At 39.6% G+C, this 20,841-nt stretch overlaps 1 protein-coding gene across 5 annotated transcripts in view; it reads right to left on the bottom strand.

Annotated features, from left to right (window-relative positions):
• The window catches only part of Chd6 (chromodomain helicase DNA binding protein 6), a 157,706-nt gene that overhangs the window by 45,749 nt on the left and 91,116 nt on the right, over positions 1-20,841 (bottom strand). For all 5 annotated transcript variants that reach the window (XM_051187234.1, XM_051187258.1, XM_051187263.1 and 2 more), the window contains exons 13-17: positions 20,599-20,775; positions 19,952-20,095; positions 16,877-17,132; positions 15,359-15,569; positions 10,940-11,135 (exon numbers count right to left, since the gene is read on the bottom strand). In XM_051187234.1, coding sequence (XP_051043191.1) covers positions 10,940-11,135; positions 15,359-15,569; positions 16,877-17,132; positions 19,952-20,095; positions 20,599-20,775 — 984 coding nt within the window. The remainder of the gene's footprint in view (positions 1-10,939; positions 11,136-15,358; positions 15,570-16,876; positions 17,133-19,951; positions 20,096-20,598; positions 20,776-20,841) is intronic.

Here is a 20,841-nt window from a genome sequence, read left to right as displayed (position 1 = left end):
ACAATGACGACATATGCTGCAATACAGTTGTTAGGTCTTATTGCACTGTAGCCATATAGCCTACAGGAGCCTCTGCAGACTGATGCCTGAGCTTTTGCAACACTGTCCAGTAGACTAGGGAGATAAGACTCAACAGACTGACTCTGTGGTATTAAGATGGAGATATCAGTATGAATCAATGGTTAGGGGTGTGAGTGTGTGTTTGTACACACACATTTTAAAAGAACACAAGTAGCTATGTATTTATGCCTACATATTGTACCAGAGACCAATAGTCTTTAATAGTTCCCTTGCTTTTAACATGTTCCACAGTTCTCTGTGGTATTTCCTGTATAAAACTAGATGCACCTATCCTTTAAAAAGGAATCCTGTTGTTTTTTGCCCTTCAACAAGAAATGTTCATGCCTGCAATCAAGCAGAGAAGAGTGCCATTGACTGTGATCAGGCGGGATGGTCATGCCACACATGGGAAGCTTGCAGGTACCCTGCAGACTGTGATCAGGCGGGATGGTCATGCCACACGTGGGAAGCTTGCAGGTACCCTGCAGACCGTGATCAGGCGGGATGGTCATGCCACACATGGGAAGCTTGCAGGTATCCTGCAGACCTGAGTGCTTCTTTTGCTTTGGCAGAGGTGAACCTGAGCATTGAGGATGTGCCCTGGCTCTCAAATGAATGAAGCCAGTGGCAGCCTCAGAAAATGACAGAGTTCGGTTCCTGTCTCATGGTATTATTGTGATCCCAGCATCTAGAACAGAATAGCAAGCAGTAGGACCCATAGCTCAAATGCCAGGCTGTTAAAGGAGGCTAGCATCCCGTTAGTTTAACTTGAGTTTGAAAGTCCGGGGATGGGGTGGGGTGGACAGAAAAAGGAACGGGTCTAAGTAGAGATTCTTAAGTCTGCCTATCAGGGAATCACCCTAGTTAGAATCAGATCCTCCCCTAACTTTATGGCTGGAAATGACACTAGAATCCTTTAGTGTTCAAGTGGCACAATAGGGGAAGCCCACCAAACATGCTGTGATGGCTATTACTGGTTATCAACTTGATTATATCTAGAAGTAACTAAAACCCAAGCTACTAGGCATGCTTGTAAAATGTTTTCTTAATTGAATCATTTGAGGTAAAAGACCTACCCTAAATCTGGGCAGCCCACCACATAAAAGGACACAGAAGAAAAGAGCTTTTGTTCATTCCTGCTGGCAAGTCAACTTCCCATGTTAATATTGACTCTTATATTAATTCTGTTTCTTTAGAGAACACTGACTAATATGCATGCCAGTCTATCTATTACAGTCTGAAGAAAAAAAAAAAAAAAAAAAAAAAACTGCATTACTACTACTGCAACACACAGACAGCACTAACTACAGAAAACAGCATAAGTATTTTCAATGGGAACTTTTTTTCAGTGGTGTGTGTATGTGTGTGTGAGAGAGAGAGAGACAGAGACAGACACACACACAGAGATAAATCTAAATCACACTGCACACTTCATGTAAGGAAAATAACACTTGAGCTGGGCATAGTCACACATGGCTATATCCAGCTACTGCTAGTTCAAGGCCAACCAAGTCTAGTCACCTTAGCAAGATCCTGACTCCAAATAAGAATTAAAAGGGATAGTGATGTAGTTAGCAGTAAAATATATGCCTACTATGTATACAGATACACACACACCCCTTAAGAGACTCCTACTGCAATTATAACATCATGTGAACATCAAAATGAAAATGAAGACATGAATTACAACACCTGAATTTAACGAGTGCGTGCGCGCACGCACACACACACACACGCGCGCACATACACACACACACACACACACACACACACACACACACACACACACACACACACACACGGAAAAGAACTCTGGAGCAGCATTTCAATTAACAAACATGCATCAAGCCAGGGTGTCTGAATATCAGAACTTTGTAAGCAACAAGTGGCAACTGGTTCTGGAAAAGATAATTAACAGAAGCTATCATCACAAGTGAAACTTTGGCAAGATCAGGCACTGTCCTAGTGTATTTCTTTAAAATTACGTACAAATTCCAAAGGGAAAAATATCTACTTTTGAGTAAGGAAACCAAAGTGATCAAAGCAAACATGACCAGACCACTCTTTTGTGTTTCTGATACCTGAGAAGGATGCATCAATTCAGTAAGGGGGTACCAAATCTGAAAATTCCCGAGTAAGCAGACAATTTAAATTAGATGCAGTCTGCAGAACAGCCAGCTTTCACTAAGTAAAACTTCAAAGAAACTTGACGAGATGACCCAGATTAAAGGAGGCTAAAGAGTAAATGTAATAATCAATTCTGGATTGGGAGACTGACAGTTACAGAAGAGCAGGAAAGAAATGAGAACCCAGCTTTTGGGAGGCAGAGACAGGAAGATTATAAGTTCAAAGGCCATCTTTGCTTCACAGGGAATTTGAGGCCAGCCTGGGGAATGTGAGACTTTGTAACAAAACAAAACAAAACAAAACAAAACAAAACAAAACACCAACCAACCCATTGACCTGATGTGGAAGAATAGAACTAAGAAACTTCGGAAAATAACACTTTTGTTTATATACTGTAACATTACAGATGAAATAACTTACTTTATATTAACGAATTTTTAACAAACATTATTATGACTTTTTACAAAATATTGGTCAGTTATGATACTATTTGATTTTTATGCCTGATGTGAGTAAATAAATATGCTGCTATATGTAATGTGATCAAACATCTCTTTGCCAGAGAAAGAAGCTAGGCCAACAACCCACAAAGGGCTGGAATCAGAAAGCTCATTATGGATGGGTATCTATAGTATAAATAGTGTGTGTGGCATGAGTGCTTGTTGTGTTAGTGTATGTATATCTATTTCCTAGTTCTGCCTGCCCAGAGGGTCTAGCAGTGGCTATACACAGTAGTCAGATGTAACTTTCTGTTTTTATTTATTTATATAATTGAGACAGGTCTCATATAATCTAGGCTGATGTCATACCTGCTATGAAGTTCAAGGCTGGCCTTGAACTCCTGATTTTCTGTCCCCAACTCCCAAGATTATAGGTACACAGAATTATGTTTAGCTTCAGATCTTGATCACTAAGTATCTTCCTCAAATCAAAATAGGGATTTGTGGAGAAACAGCCAATTCCAAGACCCGATCTGGAAAAATGTTATCATGAATCTGAATATGTTGTTCAAAAAAGAAAAAAAAAAAAAAAAAAAAAAAAGGCTCAGGTGATATGAGTGGAATATAAATAGCATGAAGGAAAACAGTGAGAATAGTGAATTATAAAATAAAATAGACACGTGTACTGACACATGTCTGTAGCCTAGCTACTCGGGAGGATTTTCTGAGCCTAGGAGGACTGGGCAGTCTATGGGGCCTCTAGCAATGGATTAGTATTCCTAGTATACAAATGGATTTTGGGAGCCCATTCCACATAGAGGGTTACTTTCTCAGCCTAGACACATGCCTCAATTATTATGATAGACTTTGAAGACTCCCCATGGAAGGCCTCACCCTCCCTGGGGAGCAGAAAGGGGATGGGTTAGGGTTTGGTGGGGGTGATAGAGGAAGATAGGAGGGTGAGAGAACTGGAATTGACATGTAAAACAACTTTGTTTCAAATTTAAATAAAAAAGGAAAAAAATTTTTAAAAAGTACAAACTATTTTTTAATCGAGAGGCTTGGCAGATAGCATCTGAACCAAATCAAAATCACACCACAAGCAAATGGACGTATGACATCGTGTTCTCCAACAGGATGCAGTGATAAGGACACTATCATGTCTCTGATATTTTTGCCTAAAATGCATAATCTTATAGCTAAGGAAAAATTGGGCAAATACAAACTGACAAACCAAGAGAAAAACTCTAAAAAGCTCATCAGTACCTTCTAAAGTACCATGTCATGGAAGTAAGGAAGGAGAAAGGTGTTATCACACACTGGAGGATGCTGAGGGGGCACCACTTCTGATGGAAAGTGATTCTGGATAGAAAGTTTCTCTTTCATGGGAACTGAAAGAATACAAACAGCCTGTGGATTCATAGTAATACTGTACCTGTTAATCTCCTGGTTCTAATAATTCATTATACTATGGTTGTGTAAGATGTTAACATGCAGGAAGTTAGGTAAAAAGTAAACTGGAAGCAGCATTTTGAGACTTTGTAAAAAGTTAAAGTGGTTCTAAAGTCATAAACTTAAGGAATGTTTGAGAAAACTGGCTTCTGTCACATACACTGTTTCCTAGCTCCCTCTCTACAGGTAACCATTTAAAAAATTATACAAACTGTTTCGTTGTGTTTTAGTTTTACCTTTCATTGGTCAGGGAGAGACAGACACAAACAGCCCATTAAAAATAAACATTAACATTTAAAACCAGTCTAATCTACATACTGAGTTCCAGGTCAAGCAAAGTTAACACAACACATAAATAAATGTTAGCATATACACATAAATTTCTTGTTTTTTTAATTCAATAATATATTGAAGTCTTTTGATCCACCTGAGGTGAACAAAAGGCCAGATGCAATGTTTTAAGAAAATAAAGCAGGCACAGATCACAGTGCTTTCAATGCAAACAAGAGTGTTTAGCTCAGTCACCTAGCAGTGACAGGTTATAAACTCATTCTGCCCTCATTTACTTCTGTCCATCTCAAGTACAGAGGTCAGCAAAGCCTTCTACTATGCCTTTTATAACCGTGTAAAAATGAAACGAATGGTACAAAAACAATATAACAAACAAAATCAGTCATGTATGGTAGCTCATACCTATAATCCCAATACTCAGCTGAGGCAGGAGGATTGTGAGTTGGAGGCTCACCTGAGCTACAGAGTGAGACCTGGAACTCAAAACAACTTTAAAAAAAAAAAAAAAAAATCCCCAACAAAAACCCAAACACAAAGCCCTTTGCTTCCATTCTCTTCTGAGTTATCAGTTCTATTACATTTTAAAAGCACGTTTTCCTTAACACTTTAGATTATACTTGTTCCTTAATGAAAACCTGCACAATCACAAGTTAAAAACAACTCATAACCCTAATTTGCAACTCAAAGCTCATCACTAATTCAACCACTTTTAGCACACTGTTGAATTTCCAGACCCATTTTCCAACCCTGGGTATTATTCTGAGGCACTGGCTTTTTTCCCTAAGGCTCTGGGAGTCTGTACCCACAGGCTGCTTACTTGTGAAAAGAAGGAATAAGGGGTTATCTACACAGTAGGGATTCAGAAGATTAGGAAGCTGTTCTTCCTGTCTCTTTGCAGGTCTACTGTTGAACCTGTGTTTCCTAGCTCCACATTTATTCTTCGGGGGCGGGGGGGGGGGGTAAAATATCACTTCTTACAATGGAAATGTCCTCAGAAAACAGCACATGGACCATCCCATTGCATTCTTTGTATGATTTACTCCATCACTTTTTCCCCCTCCTTGGGGCCTAGTAGTGTCTCCAGCTCAATAAGCATACCAGCTAAGTCAGCAGAGTGCTGGCTGAGAGCAGGAAGGAGTAACACATTTTTACAATAGGAAGAGTACTTTGGGGCAGCATAAAAAGAATGAAAGAAGCAAGGAAACACTAGCACTTTTTTGGGGACCACGTAGTATGGTAGCTTCCTGTCCTACAGATATCATTTATATCATTTATGTTCATTCCTACCCTACACGGTCATTCTGTTTGCTTTCTGTAACATGCTTCCTTGACAACTAGGCTCAAATAACACTATCTTAAAGAATTCTTCTTAGACCATTCTACCTAAATCAGGGTACCCAACTTGCTCCATCCTTGTCCTCTCTATACTATCTGATTTTCTTTATAATAAATGTTACCACATGTAATTATCTTAATCTTCCTTATTTATCATTTCCCATCTCTCAGAAATGGGAACGCTGTAGTAGATGTAGAGCAACTAGTTTAGTTCAGTGGTACCTCTAGTTCAGCTAATGCCTGGCATATCCTACAGTTTGAATGTATTCACTGACTGTTTACCTAACAGCATTTGGACATGCACTTACCATTCCACTTTTCAGTTTTAGAAAAGATAAAAGGTATAATAAGCCTCCCATTTCAGACATCTGCACTCTGTCAAGACACAGGAGTGCTGCCAAGAGGATGGCAGCAGAGGAAGTAAAAGGAGGAACAGTCCCCCAGCTTCCCTGAGCAGTGTGTAGGGCTCCTAGAGTTCTACTGTTGGCGATAGAAGGAGGGCTGTCTTCCAAGTATGAATTTCCTTTTCTCCTTTCCAGACTCCCATGGACACACACCAGCTGCATTAGTCTATGCTGTGCCTCTAGCCAGAACATCTGTTCTATGGTGTCTCAATTCTGCCTTCAGGGAACTTAAACACAGGAAGGCCCTGGAACGGTGTTGTCTCCACTGTTAACCTGAATTCTCTTCAAACGTGGGGAACTCAATAGGTTATTATGGAGTAGCAACAAAGAAGGTGCTTGTAAATCTGTGAGGGGGTGTGTGATGCCATATTGTTACCCCTAAGAGGTTCTCCACACTGGCAAGACTTGCTCCCTAAGAAGAAACCAAGTTTATTTCTCTGCTTCCTTCTTACGTGGTTGTTCCCTCCAATGCCATTTCTTACGCTTTTGTGTTACAGGGATCCTAGACAATACCTGTTGCTGCTGCTGCTGCTGCTGGGGCTCAAGTACTGGAGGCCGCCTCCCTGCCTCTGAACACTGAATTCATCTCTGCTACCAGCAGGCTTACCGGGCACCTTTCACTCTACTGATGGCTGCCAACTGATCTAGGTAGCAAGTTTAGTGAAGACACGAGGATGTGCATGTGCCTAACCCTGACTGTAAATCTAGCTACATATTCTAAATGCCTCCAGACTTTTTGAAGCTAGTGTTTTGATCCAGTACTGTTCACTTATGTCTATTTTTAAACTGATTCCAATCTAGAAATGGGAGCAGCATATGATTTACTGGGCAAATCAGACTCCAATCAGATAAAGAAAATAACAGATGATATTCAGTAACAATGTTTTATGAAGACCTAAATTAAAAAATATCCCTAGCCAGGCACAGGGCTTGAGAAGCAGAGCAGGAAGATCTGAATTCCATGTCAGCTTAGGATATGTAGTGAGACTTTGTCTCACAAAGCAAAACCCAAACCCAAACCAACCAAATCACCTCTCTCTCTCTCCAGAAAACAATCAGAGGGAGGAATGGATGCACAGGAACAATGAAAAGCCTAAAACAAAACGGGACTATTTTCTCAAGTTCAGCTCTGTTCTCCAGCCACAGAAGCTGATTGCATCCAGAGACCTGCCTTGAAGATGTACTTAGCACTACAGAAAATTATGGGAAATGGGTCCTAGCAGAAGGGGATTAGGGTAGGGTGGAGATGTCCTTGAAGGGGACATTGGGACCAACTATTGACTTTCTGCTTCCTAGTTACTATGAGTTGAACAGGCTGCAGGCCTGAACGCAACAGCGCTAACTGACCACCAGCTGTAACCTTTGAAACTGAGTCAGAAAAATTTTGGAAGATGACTACCTTGTATTCGTTTCATTAGCAAAGCTCCCTAGCACAGACTCAGGTGCACTTCAGCAGAGTCTAGTCTTCCTATAATCATGCTTGCTTTACTTTAAGATCCTACAGGATCCATCTGGAATCATCCATCTGCAATGACAGCTTCTTAGTATGTCCTAACTAGAGACAACTTTGGATTGGTCCAGATATTGCCTTATTGATTGAGACCACAGTAAACTCACATTTCTTTCAAATGAACTGAGATCTCTGGGGCTCTGCTAAAATTTCCCTATGATAGAGGTTAAAACCCAGTTCAAAATGGGTTCTCTTTTCCATGTTTGATATTTACATCAGGCAGTATAGGTGGTATGTGCCTCAACCCATTCCTAGATAAATGCTATGACTAATCTAATTTCCAAAGGTAGTAACTTCAAAGAGTTGTTGGTCCATCTATTAAAAATATTAATTAGTATATGTACATATAATAAACAAAATATATGGAACAAGAATACTTGATAAAGAGCTAGTAGTTTTTAATTAGTGTTAGGATCTATCATTTTACCCATCTTCACAGGTAATTTTAGCTACAGTCTTAGCAATCATAAGGGGGTCTGAAGGTCTGAGTCTCCAGATTATCCCCTATTCCTTTACAATCCATCAATCATTTCCCAATAATTATCCAATTCCCTGCCTTTAAAGGACTCTATATTTTTCTTCTTCTTCTTTTAGCTAGTTTGATGACACATTAAAAAGAGAAAAAAGTAATTACCACCAAATTATGAAAGAAGCCAGGTGTTGGTGGTGCATGCCTTTAATCCCAGCTCTTGAGAGGCAGAGGCAGGAGGATCTCTGTGAGTTCGAGACCAGCCTGGTCTACAAGAGCTAGTTCCAGGTCAGCCTTCAAAATCACAGAGAAACCCTGCCTTGAAAAACAAAATCAAATAAACAAACAAAAAAAACCTTAATAATAACCAATCAATAAAACAGAAATAGGCAGATCAGAAATAGGGAAGCTAGTCTGGAAGACCAAGAGCAAAAAATTTAAACCCTGACCCTGACATAGGCTGTCATTATCATGGATTCCTTCACTCATTATGTTTTTGTGATGTTCTGGCATGCAAGCTGCTACCCTGGACCTTCTGTAGTGTTGGTCTTCTTGGTGTCTTCATTTCAGTTGTTAGAGGAAGCTCACCAACTGAAAGCACACTGAAAAACTTCAAAGGCTCTAACTTCAACATGTACTTCACTAATATTCTTTACCTTTTTCCAATTCCCCAGCAGTACACAATTAAAAAAAAAAAAAAAAAACATCCATTCCAAAGTGCCACATCTAATTCTGCGTAGCTCAGTCCACTTCCAGTGGCTGCTACAGATGTGAGAAGGTATGATTCCACTTCTTCATTAGGCTTGGCATTCCACTTGCTTTTCTTGGTGTTTTATCTACTTAATAGTCAATGATTATACTTCATTAGGAGAGGCGAGGTGATTCCAAAAGCTTGCATCTGGCCTTATGCTTTCAATTTACCCTCTGGAAATTCCAGTAGGAATATCCAAACTAACCACTCATTTTCAGTTTCTTATATTATTATTCTCCTTGACATTTTGCCCTACAATCACTTTAATGTTGAGAAAGCATTGTAAAGGAGCCCAGAACTTCATGGCTGCCAAGGGCTCATGAAGTGATCTGTCTAGGGTTTATGAATACTGGCAAAGTGCCTGATGCTACATATTTTGTGTCTTTGGGGGTTTCTGTTGCCAACTTATTTGTAGCCACCACTGTAACATGGAGTTGACCACAGATAATACACATGGGGATGCGCTATTAAATAAATAGATGGCAGTGATAAAGGTAATACTTTCCTAATTTTTGTTTGTTTGTTTAATTCTTTATTTTTAGCTGTAGGGAATTGAACTCAGGGCTTTACATATGCTAGTCAAGTGATTCCCCATTGACTTATGTTTCTAACCCTAAATTAGGTTCTTTTTAGATCAAATACTAGCCTTTGTCTTTTAACTTTAATATTTAGTATATATATTACTTCTTCAAAACTATTTACCATATTTTGCAACCCACCTTGGAGTCTAACATCCCTTCACCAGGACAAAGAATGGACAATGAATTATTTATAATCACCAGTTTTCTTTTAAGTCAGATATGCACATAGTGCCACACAAATCACTTTGTGATAATTTATCTCCGTGTTCCTCCTATACTTTAGTCAACTTTATCAATTTAATATTTAAAGCACTGGCTTTTAACTGGTGGATTGTTTCTGTCACATGAAAGATTACTTAGAGACTCATTAAATGAAAAGGACAAAGCAGAAATGACTTTGTGGAAGTGAGTAGATAGAAAAGGAGCCCAATCCCTCAGTTTAATGCCGTCTCCTGGCATCCCTTCCCTAGCAACATCATCTAAGGTCCCTCTTAAATGAAACAATAGCCTCCAAACTTTCTTAATAACAATCTATTACATTTTGAGCCATTTATTCATCCTTCCAACCCTGAATACTAATAATCTTAGTATTAGCAAATATTCCGAGATTTTAGTATACATAAGGATGAGGTTAATCTTGAATAATAATGGATGTGAGCCAATCCTCTACTAGTTTTCCTGAGAAGTTAGAATATTTTTGGCTGACTTACTATATACTCTGGTAGCTGCCACTGAGTTTATTTTGACAGAGCTGATTAACTCCAAATAGAAGCACTCTTTTTTTTTTAACTGTTCATTATGCTTGCTTTTATTACATTTATTTATTACATTATAGTGCGTGTGTGTACGAATGCATGCATAAAACACACATGTGGAGGTCAAAGGACAAACTGAGGGAGTTGGTTCTCCTCTTCTAACCATGTGGGTCCTAGGGATCAAACTCAGGTTGTCAGATATGGTGGCAAGCACCTTCACTTGTTGAGCCATTCACTGTTTCCTACGCTTAACATGCTTTTGCAGCAATCTTTGTAAAGTCACATGTGATTCAGTTTGGTTGTAATAAGAAAATACAATCTAGAAAGCCACTAAACCAGACATATATAACCTCCAACATATTACATCAATGGAGAAGCAGTCTAGTAGAGTGCCTGTCTGCCGTACTATCGGGCCTTCCCACCTTTTTTTCTTGTTAGTTCATTTACTGCAAATGACACGTGATATTAAACAAGCAGAAGGGAAAATACCAGATACTTATGTCTGACAACAGCAGTTCTATTCTGTTTTAGTGTATCACTGGGGGGAAAAATCATTTGATTTTGACCATTGGGAGAGAACTACTCTCTGATTAGCGGGAAGGTTTGACACCTACTTTTCATTTAGTTTCTTCTTCTAGCCAAATCCCTAAAAGCTGATTTCATAGCATGGAGCAGAGCACATAATCTATAACTAGGACAGACTTGGTTATGACATTCTAAGAGTCAAGGCAGCTAACAGAAAGAGTAATCATCCTAATGGTTACCTGCAAGTCATTTTGAGGGTTCCAGTCAGAATCAAATATGATGCAGGTATCAGCAGCTGTGAGATTGATCCCCAGGCCTCCTGCTCTGGTGCACAGAAGAAAGACAAAGCGGTCTGAGTCTGGCTTACAGAACCGGTCGATGGCTGCCTGGCGCAGGTTTCCCCGTACTCGCCCATCAATTCGCTCATACGTGTATCTGAGGGGACCCAAATGAATGAAAGCCCAGGTGTTAATCAAGGTTCAAAGAACAATCAGGAAGCTACTGCCCAAAGGCCTCAAATCCTTCACTTCTTAATGTGGACCAAATGACAACAGTCTCTAAGAAATCCCACCAAATACAGAAGAAGCAGAGCAGATTAAAATTGCTCTGAGAAATATCTTCTTTGTGTAAAATTTTTTTAAAAGCCAGTCATAAATTAAGGATGACTATAAGACTTAAAATCACCAAATACTGATCCCCAAAATGTTGTCTAAATAACTTATTCTCACAAATTTCCCAGTTTATTCTTGCATAGAATCTCATCCTACAATTTCCCTGGCAGAAAAGCAGGTAGATATGAGCCCCAACTACGGATTTCAGCGGTGCTCATAACTGGTGCTCAGAGTTCACTTCAGTTTCCAGTTGCTCAGGATAAAAGTGGTAAGGTGCCTGCCCTGCCAGACCTGGGTTCTGAAATGGCCATTTCCACCCTGTCAGTTTCTCAAAACATTACAGGTGCAGAGCAAAACCTTCCTGTGTGCAGTCAAATACAGAAATGGTTTCTAAGATGAGTTAGGGACAGAGACGAAAGAACAAAAGGAAGACAATGGAGGGAAGTGGAAGGATGCCTGCTGATAGGGAAGAAAGATTTGGACAGCACGGTTGGGTAAAAGGAAGAGGTAAGAACAGGAAATGAAAATGTTCAAGGGACATAATTGCTACTGACAATTCAGAAAACAGAACAAAACACAGGTACATCATGTTGGGTACCAAGAAATAACAGACCAGTAAGGCTTAACAGCAATCATCTTTTCTCACTGACAACAAGTAAATTTACAGTGATGACAAGTAAATTTACAGGGACAAGTTACTCTGGCACCAAAGCTGACAAAAAAAAAAAAAAAAAAAACCAAAAACAAACAAAAACAAAAACACAAAAACAAAAAAAAACCTTGAGAGTCAAGCAGAAGTACTAAGAACATTCTGAGCCTGGGGGCTCAGTGGTTTGAACACTAGTTGCTCATGCAGAGGATCTGGGTTTGATTCCTAGCACCCACATGGTGGCTCACAAGCATCCATAACTCTTGATCGGAGGTATATGACATCGTCTTCTGACCTTCTTGGCACCAGGAATTTACATAGCAACAGGCATGCTTGTAGGTAAAATATCTGTACACATAAGTAAACCTGAAAAACTGTTTTTAAAGAAAAAGACTAAACCAGGCAGTGGTGGTGTACACCTTTAATTCCAGCACTCGGGACACAGAGGCAACTGGATCTCTATGAGTTCGAGGCCAGCCTGGTCTACAGAGTAAGTTCCAGTATAAACTCTATAAAGCTACACAGAGAAACCCTGCCTCAAAAATACAAACACAAAACAAACAAAACAAAAGTCATCGGAATACCAACACCATGAGTCAGTTCAGAAAAACAAATTTCTAGAACCCAGTGAAATACCTGTTAAGAGTAAAATGATAGACATGTGGGCTGATGATTCTGTATAGAGATGGCTCTGAAAACAAAATTTGGCAACATAACTCTAATTTGACTAAGAAAAGGAAGAACTATATGAAGACACCAGTCAAGGAAATGAGCGGAAGAGACCTAACTGATAACTTACACTGCAACAACAAAGAAAAAAAGCAACATTATCTTTCCCTCATATACTCAGGGTAACCATTCCTACAAGTGTGTGCATGGTTTCTGCTATTGTTTTCTTTTAAGATTCGGATATATCCAAGAATAATATGTATGGGAGCCATAGTAACAAATGACAGGAGAGACTGAGACTGTTTTGTCAGAAAGGCTCACCAAGGAGATTTTGTGACATAAGAAAGACTAAGGGCTAGATGTATGTATTTTAATCTAACATTTGTAACCACCACAACACTAATAAAGCAAGTTCTTAGGTGTCTGCTGTGTACCAAACACTACAGCATATACTTATGTATGCATCCCTGCATTAAATTCTCACCACAATCCTATGGGGCATTCCTATCATCACCCTCACTTCCCACTTATGGAAACTTCACAGCAAGACAACCACACAAACAAATCAGCATGCTCAGCCCAAGCTGGTAACCAAGTTCCCATAACAACTAACCCACATTCTAATGCTGGACAGAGAAATTTGCTTAAGAACTAAAAAAGAGCAATCAGAGACAAGTTAGGGACACCAGTACAGTTTGGGAGCTTGTAATTCCAGAAAACATACCTAAGTATCAAAACAGTGTGATAAAGCAATGCTACGATCTTTAGTGGGCTACGTGTGATGGGACAGAAGCAGCACAGAACTCAGAGTGAGAAGACAGGGCTGGGGTTCTATTAAACGATAGCCTCCTTCCCTTCTATGTCAACAGACAATGCTACAGGATCAGAAGAGAGGGTCTTATGAAAAGACACTCCTGAGCATCAAAGAGGAGCTAGAGGCCTGCAGATCATAGTGAGGTTGGAATTGGCACAGCATTCAGGAAGGAAGAAATCAACAAATGGGTGACAACGCTTGGACATCACCTGGGGAGGCACGGCAAGGGTGGGTTGTCTCCATAAAGTAGTTATAACAACAGTTTTAAGAAATGGTATGTGTGCAGAAAGGCCGAGACAATGATTCTCACTTTGTCACTTGTTTAGTTTTGAGGGAGTGCTCTCAAAGACAAATAACTAAAAATGGATTATCTAAACTCAAATCACTCCCCACTCTCCCTTTTTTTCTGAGCCAGATCTTCTGGCTATGCTCCGACTTCTGTATGAGTCTGGCATGAAATTAAATGAACACAAAACCAAACTGACAGCTGGAGCAGTAAAGACACTCAAGAACAAAGAAAACCTTGAAGGATAAGTTCAAATGAAAAAAGCAGATACGATACAATCTTCCATACTAAACTCCACCAATAAACCCTCAGTGACAACTATATTTTGAATAAGATCCCTAGGAATTATTGACGTGGCTCATGAAGCTGTAATTCTGAGAAATTCATGTCAACAAAAAGCAGGTGGTACTCTGGGAAAACCTCTAAGGGATTGGCTAGCGGTGAGGATGACATGTTTTTGGCACAAGAGTTGTTGACCACATAAAGTCTGAAGGGAAATGAACAATTTTCTTGTCTGCCAGCAATAAGCAGTTGGAACACACACACACACACACACACACACACACACACACACACACACAGAGAGAGAGAGAGAGAGAGAGAAAATGAGTGAGAGCGCTCACATTTCTAATCTCCATATGCATTTAACATTTTTAGTATAAAATGCAGTTAAGAAATAATCAGAATTGGTCAGGGGACACTAGCTGTTCTGTTCACTGTATCTATAACACATGTTTTGACTGGCTTCCTCTAAGAGAGAATAGCCAGTCTCAATAGTACTTTCCTGTAAATTTCAATCACGGTGCTCAGAGGACTTTCCTTATTTCCTACATCTAACTTTGAGGAATTATCTATGCAATATTAAACGTTTGCATATCCACAGCTAAATCTGTCATTTTCTTCAGAATTCTTTCTGTGAAGGCATGTAATTTATAAGGATAAACATAGTCTTCAAAGATGGGAAAATTTGCTAGGACAGCTGAGACCAACTCTGATTTAACTACTTGAGAAAATGTGTAGTGTAGTGTTAACGATACTAACTCCTATGATATTGCAAAGTTTTATCCTTACAAGTGCATTCTTAAAACTCTATCATCATCTTCAGATCACTGGTGTATCACAGACACTGTGAGGAGAGCAGGGGAGTTCTAGCACAGAATCTAATAATCCCCACAACACCAGACTTCTCACTTGCACAAGGTGAAGCATTTACAGGACTAGGAGCTGGGTGCCAGTTAGTGTCACAAAGCCTTAGAGAGCCACTGAGTGGACAAACAATTCTTTCTAAGATGTTGGCTTAAGTCTTTCAGAAACTTAAGGACATGACACCATCAAGGATGCATGCCTCTCATACTATACAAGAATGTCACAACATCCACTTATTAGCTTTTCCTAATGCTACTGTAATTCTCTACTTCTTTCAACTGAAGTAAATATAAACAAATATGGGATTTTTCTTAAGCAAAACAGTAACTCCACCCTATAAAAGCAATGAATTTATTCCAGACAGCTAAACTTGAAACTACCTGGTCCTAAGATAAACAATAGACTTTAGTCAATCAATCTTTAAAAAGGCATTCCTTTTCTCTGATGGTGAATGTTCTTGAGTGCTGACAGAGGACAGCTCACCTCCTCTGGATGAGATAATCTTCCAGGATGTCAAGACAGCGCACCATCTGAGAGAAGATGAGTACTTTGTGGCCGCCTGCGATCAGCTTGGGGAGCAGCTTGTCAATCAGCACCAGCTTCCCAGCTGCCTGGATCATGGCCTGCAGCTGGAAGTCAGAGGCCTCAGAGCTGTGGGCTTTCCGGAAATCTTCCAGAATCTTTTCCTCTGCCCCTGAAAAATAATGAGCAAAACGACTGTTGAGTAAGATGTGATTAAAGATGTTCTTTGTTTTGAAGATTCTAGGGAAATAAAGCAAAAATCCTAACTCCTGGACCAACAGTCAGATTCTGGGTCTGTATCCTTAGCAGTCACTTTGCTGGAGCAGAATGGTCTGTTGCTTTCCTGAGAATTCTCTCTAGGAAATTCAAAGTCTGAAATGTCAAGTTCTAACCCAAATTATTCAAGTAAAAGATAAAAAAAAAAAAAAATATTCAGAGTTAGCAAAAGACTTCCATACTTCTTGTTACTGCAGGATTAGCTACAAAAGAGTCCAAGCCACACTACTACCAGAATTCCTCAAAAGTTTCACTATCTTTTCGAAAAATTCCAAAACCAAAGCAAATACCCAAACCCACAGAGATGGCTCAATTGACAAGACCTGAGTTCAATCCTCAGCACCACATACAAAGATGGGTATGGTAGCAGATGCCTGTGATCCCATCATAGGGGAGGAGGTAGAGAAAGGAGGATACCTGGGGCTTCCTAGAAAGCCAGTCTAGCTGGAATGGTGAATTCTTGATTCACTAAAAGACCTTGTCTCAAAAGTAAGGTGTAGAAGGTGCAGAGTGATTGAGGAGGACATTTGATGTTGACCTCTGGCCTATACCTACATACATATACACATACATACAACACACACACACACACACACACACACACACAAACACCTACCTCACCTCTAATCTTTTCAACTAGTCAGAATAACTAATATGATTGAATATATATGCACACTTCTAACTCACTGTTGCATCATCATTCATTCAGCTAAGGAACACATTTCTCTATTCTCAAATGAAAGTCTGGGTTAGATTATGGGTCACTAGGACAGCAAACTGATGGCTAATTCCCACTCGCTGTCAGGCAGGTCTACAGAAGCCCCATAGAAACAGAGTTTGTAGAAGCGACAACTCTTATCCTCTCTGATCCTCTGTTCTATACTGTGTAAAAAGAAAAAATATTAAATCCTAGTGCAGTGGTTCTCAACCTATGGGGGTTGCATATCAGATATTCTGCACATTAGAATTTACATTACAATTCATAATAGCAAAACTGGTTATGAAGTAATAGTGAAATAACTGTATGGTTGGAGGTTACCACAATGTGAGGAACTGGATAAAAGGGTCACAGCATTAGGAAGGTTGAGAACCACTGGGCTAGTGTATAAAAGAGCTCTTAGCTCATGTGGCCTCTGTTTATCACTGGCTTTCAGCAGAGGCCCATGCTATCCTGAGTTACTGCTCCTTATTGCCCTGACTCACCATTGATCAGGTAGGGGTGGTTACAGCATTTTCTCAGCTCCATCATAGTATTGATAAGATTAGGCATGTTGTGCTGATTTGCGCCTTTGGTCAGGAAGGAAAAGTTTTTCTCCAGGATGGCACGGTAGTACTTTTTCTGGATATTGGTCAGTTCTACTTCGATGATGGTCTCTTGCTTGGGAGCAAGGTTCTTTTCCACATCATCTTTCAGGCGCCGAAGCATCATTGGTTTTAGGATAGACTGCAATTTCTTTACCTGTTTAGGAAAAGGATAGCCATTTATTTGCCCCAGTCTGAATTAAATGATCACTATGGTATCTTAACATTCACTATAATCTCTTCAATGTCATCATAGTATTGAGGTCATAAAAATGACATCAAATGGGGAGCTTACAATAATATCTGGAGGAAAAATGGACCTGGTTTCAATTCATAAATTATCAAGAACCTTTGTGGCAACCTCTTAACAAGATATAAAGGGAGAAGGAAGACAGGACCTATTTTCTAGGATGGAGGAAACAAAGCTCCCTTGCTCTTTTTCTAACACACACACACACATGCACGCACGCACGCGCACAGAAGTTATATGAAGAATACTTTGTCTTGTTAGATGGTACAAGTGATACATTAAGATGGAAGACTGAGATGCCAAAAAGGACAGAGTTAAGAACTAGAGGCAGTTTGAAATGGAGTTATCCTATGCCTTTTAAGTAACAGCAGCAGTAATTGTATTTAGAAGTAGGAGTGTTTGTCAATGCTGTATAATAACATCACGGGAGCTGTCATATTCGGTCTATTTCAAGCCTGGCACTCTTCTTTGCTATATAATCTGGCTATGTGTCTAAGAGACCACACCTATACAAAGATCCCATTTACTAGACTGAACCAACGAGGTAATCCATTCCCTCTTCCAGAAGACAATGACAGTGTAGGTGATTCAAAGTCAAAGCACTTGAGTTAACCTACATAAAGCTCAAGTGTGATACCAGTAAGATCAACCCTGATGATAATAAAATAAGGACATGAGAGCACAAAGGAAATAAACTAAGTTCTAAAGTCAGGAAGGGCTGGCTGTTCAGTGATTCTACAAGGGGCTGGATCTGCTGTAGCACTGTTTCCTGAAGAAACAAGCACCACTTGTGGGGTAGGTAAGGACAGATACTTACTGAAACAGGCTTTAAACGATGATGAACATGCTTTGGTTGGAAACAGACACTTTGGAGACCTTACATGTATTGTGTTTTAAAATAAAACATTTCTTCTTTATAAAATAAGTAGAATGATGATTACCATAGAGTAGGATTGGAAGATGTTGGTCAAAGGTCACACAATTTTAGTTAGATAGAACAAAGTCAAGAGAGCTACTGTACAACATGGCAACTATAATAACAATGTATTCTTGAGGACTGCTGTGAGAGTGGATTTTGAGTAGTCTCACCACAAAAAAGATGATAATGTAATGCATAGATTAAGTAGCTTGATTCAGCTATTCTACTATGTATACAAATTTCAAAACCTATTGTATACAAAGTACATCTAAAAAGATATAATTAAAAAATACAAAATAAATCAGCTAATGTATTTTTTTCTAAAACCACTTTTAAACCTAACTTTTTTTAGACCTTAATTTTACTATCCAAAGGTATTTAGGAGTCTTGTTCCCCCAATGGGTAAAGAATTACTATGTAAGAGCCTAAAGAGAAAAACAGTGCTAGCTAATTGTTAAAGGTTGGGACAAATGTCAATCTGCCACATGCTGGGTTCAGCTTTTGCCCTTCGCTTGGTTCATACCTGAATCATTTAGAGTATACTATATGCCAGACACTTTGCTGGTCAATACAACAAACAACTTTGGAGAAGATGTGGGCCTTGTCCTCAAGGAGATCATTGTCTAGGAAGAAGAAAAAATGCATACCACAAATTAAGTGCAATGGGAGAAGAGGATGCATTTCCAATGGTCCAAAAATGGAGAGTGGGTTGGAACTGGCTTTTGAAGGATCAACAGATATTGAAATGCAGAGGAGGAGAATTACATGTGATTTTTTTCACTGTTTTCAATGAATTGCATGACAAGTAAAAGCAACAGATTGGAACCAGAGTATATTACATCAGTTAGTGGTAGTCTTAAACGTTTTGGTCCCCAAATTCTTGCAACAACACTTTTGCACAGTTGCTAGATCAATTAGCAGAACTTGATCTTTCTTAAACTAAATGCCTTGTTAGACTCTTCTGTTACCTTCTTACTCTTCAACCTCCATTTCAAGATCTTCTCTGGTTTTATTTTGTACTTCAAACTGCTTCAGCCTAACAAGATGCTCTGTCACTACCGTGTGATTTCATGGCTCTGATTATTCTGAGCTCCCCCTCCCATGTAAAGTAGTCACTCTTCTTTGTTCACCATTGCAAACTTACCCTCGAGAGATTCTTAAATTGTACCCTCTCCCTTGTCATTCCAGATTCTTAATGGGTATGGTCTTTCCTTTTACATTCCCAACTCTTATTTGTTCCTCTTGTAGCAATTAAACTTGTGTGACATTTTAAAAAATTCCTAGTAGAGATTTCTATCAACAATAGATGAAGACTGATTTGTTTTAAATTGGGTCCAATAAACTAGACAGTACTAGATCCTCAAATGCTGGAGAATTGCAAGTAATCAGAATAACATTAGAATTAACAGTTACTCCACATATGTGACTGCCTGTTTTTCTCACACTGTGTAATGTATAACCAAGGAGAGTGGCCCTGGAAACATGCTGCAGATTATGGAGCAGGAAAGATGAAGGAATGAGGGAAGCAAAAGACAACAGCGTGCTCCTGAGGCCAGAGCTACAGACAACATCATCGAATGCACAATAGCATTCAGTGAAGCAGAAGGCCAAATCATTCTTATTAGCAGTAAGAACTGCTAATATTTAGATGCCTTCCTCAACATAAACAAATATACAAAACAAAGGTGGCAATGCTCATTTTACAAGAAAGTAGGAACTTTAAAAAATCCTGTCCCCATATTGACTGTGTTTTCCGCAATGTGAAGGGAACAACTACACTGTCTCAATCCTCTAGGTCCCCAATTACCTGTTCTTCTGTTTTGAGATCACCGAACTCCTCTAAGAAAGCAGTCTCTGAAGGAAACTGCGAAGGCTCCAGAAAGTTAAGCAAACTGAAGAGCTCTTCCACAGAATTCTGCAAGGGTGTTCCTGTGAGCAGCACTTTGTGTTCCTGTAAAAATCAAAAACAGATTGTAAGCCACACTGGAGCCACAAAAACAGTGCATGTCTGTGGTGAAAATTTAGACAGGGCATTTGTGCTCAACTTGGGAGCAAATCTTTAATGAAAAGGTAGGGTGCCAATGCTGTAAAGGAGTGGTAGTCATTAACAGGTCAACTCTCCTCCAACATCAATGAATGCAGCAGAAATTTCACGGGAACCAGAGCAGCCATTCTTTCTCTCAGAATCATTAGGTGCCTGCCTGCCTAATCCTGCCCCGAAGCAATCGTGTTAAGATTATCATCTCTAGTACCAGTTCATTCAGGGATCCATAAAGAAACTGCAAACACCTCATGTTTCCAGGTTACAAATTTCAAGAAATTTTAGCACTTTCTAGGTTCCTCTGGGAATCAATCTGTGGCAAAAAGGATGCGCTTAAGGGCTGTGGGATGCTCCCTCCACTTGGAATAGAAGGAATTCATGTTTATTTATGTAAAATGCTAGCTAGTTCTCACCAGGGCCATGAGTTTTAGCCCCTCAAGAAGTTTGCAGTTCCTGTTCTTCAACCTGTGGGCCTCATCGATGATCACACAGCTCCAGTGAATCTTCTTCAGCTCTGGGCAATCTGCCAGGATCATCTCAAATGTTGTAATGACCACATGGAACTTGAAGACTCCTGAAAGGGGGTTTCCCTGAGGGTAACACAAACCAAAGCAGAGCTTTACAGATGGCACTGAATTCTACTAGGAGACTTGAGA

The sequence above is a fragment of the Phodopus roborovskii genome, unplaced genomic scaffold (assembly GCF_943737965.1).
Source record: "Phodopus roborovskii unplaced genomic scaffold, PHOROB, whole genome shotgun sequence".
NCBI lineage: Eukaryota > Metazoa > Chordata > Mammalia > Rodentia > Cricetidae > Phodopus > Phodopus roborovskii.
Note: the sequence above shows the minus strand (reverse complement) of the source record. Positions and strands in the feature narration are given on the sequence as shown.